This window comes from Diceros bicornis, chromosome 29, assembly GCF_020826845.1.
Source record: "Diceros bicornis minor isolate mBicDic1 chromosome 29, mDicBic1.mat.cur, whole genome shotgun sequence".
In the NCBI taxonomy this organism is placed as follows: domain Eukaryota; kingdom Metazoa; phylum Chordata; class Mammalia; order Perissodactyla; family Rhinocerotidae; genus Diceros; species Diceros bicornis.
The window spans coordinates 15,325,504-15,330,105 of NC_080768.1; the positions used below are offsets into that span (position 1 = coordinate 15,325,504).

The following is a 4,602-nucleotide window of genomic DNA, read 5'->3' on the forward strand; positions in this document are numbered from 1 at the left end:
ACGCTTCGCTTGTCCACATTCAGAAGCTGCTTTCTGAAAGAATCAAAACATGGAGGCGAGCTTTTGTTGATCTTGGCCCGGCTGAGAAGCAGCGTCTGCGGGCGGAGGCGCGCAGCCCCCGCATCCGCGCGGCGGCACGGTCTGCGGACGCGCGCGCCGCGGCCCAGGACTTTGGCGGGCTGCCCTCTGCTGCCCGCGCCGCCGCGGCCCGGGCGGGGCGGGCAGGCGGCGGGGGCGCGCGGCGTCACAAAGCCCCGCGGGAACGCGGGGGCCCCGCCGAGGCTCCAGGCGCCCCCGGCGAAGCCTCTGGCGTCCCGCTCCACCCCCCCGCGCGCGCGCCCGTTCCTCCGCCGCCCGGCGGGGCCGCCGCGCCGCAAAGCGTGCTGGGAGAGCCGGCTCGCGCCGGAAGGACGCGCGGGCGCTCGGCGGCGGCGAGGTTATAAAAGGGAAGGAGCCGGCGGCGGGCGGAAGTGGGCGGTTCGGGCTGCTCGGGGCGCTGTTGTCTGGCGTTTGAGCCTCCCGAGGGGCGTTCTCTGTCTGGCCGCCGGTGCAGGCCGCAGTGACAGGGCCGCGCGCCCCCGCGCCCCCGCTCCCTCCCGGTGCAGCGCCGGCTCGCGGCCGCCGCGGCCCGCAGGCCCAACATGGCGCAGGAGGTGGCGGAGTACCTGAGCCAGAACCCGCGGGTGGCCGCCTGGGTGGAGGCGCTGCGCTGCGAGGGCGAGACGGACAAACACTGGCGCCACCGCCGGGAGTTCCTGCTCCGCAACGCCGGCGACCTGGCCCCCGCGGGCGGCGCCGCCTCCGCGGCCCCGGAGGACGCGGCCGACGCCGAGAGCGGGACCCGCAAGCGGCAGCTGCAGCAGCTCATCTCCTTCTCCATGGCCTGGGCCAACCACGTCTTCCTCGGGTGCCGGTGAGTGGGGGCGCGCCCCCGAGCCGCCCTCCCCGTTTTGTCTGTCGCCCCCGGGCTGGGGCCCAGAGCCCTCGGCGGGGAGGGAAGTTGCGAAGCGCGGGAATCGGCGGGCCCGGCTGCCCTCTAAGCGCGAGAAGGGCGCCTCTGCCCGAAGCCGACATGATTTACAGTCTGGAGGTGGCCCTGATGGGTGGGGGCTGCTGGGCGAGCTGTTGGCTGACAACGCTCTTGTGGATGGACGCTGCATTTAAAAGTTGCCGAAGAGGGACCCCGCCTCCCAACCTTGGGGCGTTTGTTGATGGGCTTCCAGGAAACCGAAAGTTCCTGGCGGTTGGTGCACTTTTTGATTACAACCAGGAAATGCAGTTCCTGTAGCCGGTTTGTGCACACCAGCAGTAGTAGCTTAGAAAAAACACTATTTTTAAAGTGTCTACTCCTTCTTTTTCAGGTACCCTCAAAAAGTTATGGATAAAATACTTAGTATGGCTGAAGGCATCAAAGTGACAGATGCTCCAATCCATACAACAAGAGACGAACTGGTTGCCAAGGTGAAGAAAAGAGGGATATCGAGTAGCAATGGTTAGCAGATCATAGATGTGAACATACATAGGAGTTTAGAACATAAGTTTGATATAATTAGGAACTACTGTTACTACTAATTTTTTAATAAGCTAGAATTTATATAATGTTATTAATCAAGTTGGAACATTAAACCTAAATTATGTGTCTGTGTATTTTAGCCTCTGATTTTGATAGTTTTCTTTGATTGCTTTAGATTTTGAATTGTCAAATGTTGTCTATACTGTTTATTTTTTATTTTTTTTGTGAGGAAGATTAGCTCTGAGCTAACATCCAATGCTAATCCTCCTCTTTTTTTGCTGAGGAAGATTGGCCCTGGACTCACATCCATGCCCATCTTCCTCCACTTTATATGGGACGCCACCACAGCATGGTTTGAGAGTGGTGCCTTGGTCTGCGTCCAATGGGGAATCTGAACCTTTGAACCCCCGGGGTGGCTGAAGCAGAGCACGCCCACTTAACTGCTGTGCCACTGGGGCTGGCCCTGATTTCTTAATATTAGTAATTAATGATGTTATTCAATGCTGTTTTAAGAAATTAATTTGTTATTATACACTTTTTAAAGAAACTACTAGTCCTGAAATATTTCGCCTTGTGCCTTTATTTTAATGAATATTTGTCTTGTAAATTTTCAGCAGATGTGTATGAGGTAGGCTTAGTCACATATGTTTTCTTTCTTTTTAGAAGGGGTAGAAGAGCCATCGAAAAAACGAGTCATAGAAGGAAAAAACAATTCTGCAGTTGAGCAAGATCATGCAAAAGTTTCTGCCAAAACAGAACGTGCATCAGCTCAGCAGGAAGTCAGCTCAACGTGTACGGGGTCATCTGTGAAATCCGAGAGTAGTGGGAACTCAACTCGGAGCTCTGGTACCTCGAGTCAGAACAGCTCGACGAGTGATGGAGATCGGTCTGTTTCCAGCCAAAGCAGCAGCAGCCTTTTCTCTCAGGTAGCAGCGGCAGGGTCTGGAAAAGCTTCTGAACCCGAAGCTGCAGATAAACATGGTGCAGCGTCGCTTGTCTCTTCGTTGTTGAAATCCAGTGTGAATAGTCATATGACCCAGTCTACTGAATCCAGACAACAAAGTGGATCACCTGAAAAGAGTGCTTTGGAAGGCTCTTCAGTCTCAGCTTCTCAAAGCCTCTCAGAGATAGAGGTGCCCTTGTTGGGCTCCTCAGGAAGCTCAGAAGTAGAGTTGCCACTGTTGTCTTCTAAACCTAGTTCAGAGACAGCTTCAAGTGGGGTAACTGCCAAAACTAGTTCAGAGGCAAGTGTTTCATCATCCGTTTCTAAAAACAGTTCCTCATCAGGCACATCCTCGCTAACTCCCAAGAGCAGCACCTCAACACACACATCGCTGCTGACTTCCAAAAGCACTTCGCAGGTAGCTGCATCACTGTTAGCTTCCAAGAGCAGCTCCCAGGGCAGTGGGTCTCTGGTTTCCAAAAGTGCTTCCTTAGCGAGTGTGTCCCAGCTGGCTTCCAAGAGTAGTTCTCAGACTAGCACATCACAGTTGCCTTCTAAAAGTACTTCACAGTTAAGTGAGAGTTCTGTTAAATTCTCTTGTTGCAAGTTGACCAATGAAGATGTGAAACAGAAGCAACCTTTTTTCAACAGACTGTATAAAACGGTGGCGTGGAAGCTGGTAGCTGTTGGTGGCTTTAGTCCCAATGTGAATCACGGAGAGCTCCTAAATGCAGCTATTGAGGCTCTGAAAGCAACACTGGATGTGTTTTTTGTCCCGCTAAAAGAACTGGCAGATCTGCCTCAAAATAAGAGCTCTCAAGAAAGTATTGTTTGTGAATTGAGGTGCAAGTCTGTGTATTTGGGCACTGGCTGTGGCAAAAGCAAAGAAAATGCAAAAGCAGTTGCATCCAGAGAAGCACTGAAGTTATTTCTCAAGAAAAAGGTGGTGGTAAAAATATGTAAAAGGAAATACAGAGGCAGTGAAATAGAAGATCTAGTACTCCTTGATGAAGAGTCAAGGCCTGTAAACTTACCTCCGGCGTTAAAACATCCTCAAGAATTACTATAATATGTCCAAAATATCACTGCATACAGTATCTGGTATTTGACGACAAAAACTGGCTTACTTTTGTACAATATAAAACAGGCTTTCACAAATTTTGTATTGCTTTTTTCCAGTTTTGCAGAAAATTTACATTCTAGTTCTCTTCACACAATAGGAGTTGTAAATAATTTATGAATGACAGTACACATTAAAAAGTATGCATTAACGGCGTACCAGTATGCTGTTTTCGTTTGCTGAAGAAAATACTGTCTTCTATTTTTAATGATACATTAGGTACGATGTGTAGTTCTGTAGTCTTAAAACTTTTGTACTTTCAATTTGGTGAAAATGTATTGTCTACCATGCATTTTTTTTTTCTAGCTGAATAAACCTCCACATCCAAGAAAAGGGGACCATAGTATTTGAATGTCTGAAAGTTTGTGAAGCTTAAGGTTTTAAGAATGTTGCCCATAATGTTGAACGTGTCTCTTAAAGAATAAAAGAAAAAATAGTTGCCTCAGACTATTTTTATGAGAAGTTGTAAGCATTTTTTAGATATAAAGCAGTATAAAGTACTTAAGGTTATTTTATTCTGAAGTTGTTTAAAATTCACCATGATTTTGCTGCAGATTCTTTAAGTGGGTTAATTTATGTTTTGAGGTAAAATACAATTTACACTTTTTCTTAACATAAATGTGGGTTTCTATATTAAGCATATTTTGTGACTACTACTATTAACAGATTGATTTGTTTAGATATTAAATGCTTTAAGCTATTTTACCTTTTCAAGAAGTTGTGTTTTTTTTCCCCCCAAGTCAGAACCAATTACTGCAAATAGGCTTCCTACTACTAGCCACTGTAAACTGCAACCAGGTAATTTTTCATAGCTGATATACAACTTTTTATGGGTAGAGAAGTTACAGTTTGCAAATCTAGAACTAGATGGTTCTTTTGTTTACAAATCCCATAGAAGAATAACTGGGCAGACTAGAGAGCCAAGCTCAGCTCTTCAATGAGCCTGATCAATTGAATTAACATTTGTTAGTAATGAAATGGAATCCTCCTGTGTGTCTTAGGTGATTCTGACTGTATTACTCTATT

General features: G+C 48.1%; 1 protein-coding gene across 2 annotated transcripts; it reads left to right on the top strand.

Moving 5' to 3' along the window:
- Window positions 1-578: 578 nt before the first annotated feature.
- CDKN2AIP (CDKN2A interacting protein) lies at window positions 579-4,286 on the top strand. Of its 2 annotated transcripts, none has more exons than XM_058524947.1 (3): window positions 579-913; window positions 1,362-1,492; window positions 2,177-4,286. In XM_058524947.1, exons 1-3 carry the CDS (start codon window positions 642-644, stop codon window positions 3,523-3,525), a joined length of 1,752 nt encoding a protein of 583 aa, XP_058380930.1. In that variant the 5' UTR covers window positions 579-641; the 3' UTR covers window positions 3,526-4,286. The 2 variants fall into 2 exon arrangements, with proteins under 2 accessions (XP_058380930.1, XP_058380931.1); XM_058524948.1 differs by having other exon boundaries at window positions 1,362-1,461; window positions 2,177-2,264.
- The last annotated feature ends 316 nt before the right edge of the window (window positions 4,287-4,602 follow it).

What these genes read in the sequence shown, in the direction of transcription:
- CDKN2AIP (XM_058524947.1), top strand. Translation starts at nt 642, where the DNA reads ATGGCGCAGGAGGTGGCGGAGTACCTGAGCCAGAACCCGCGGGTGGCC. An exon ending in CACGTCTTCCTCGGGTGCCG is followed by an intron (nt 914 to 1,361) that starts GTGAGTGGGGGC and finishes CTTCTTTTTCAG; the next exon opens with GTACCCTCAAAAAGTTATGG. An exon ending in AGGGATATCGAGTAGCAATG is followed by an intron (nt 1,493 to 2,176) that starts GTTAGCAGATCA and finishes CTTTCTTTTTAG; the next exon opens with AAGGGGTAGAAGAGCCATCG.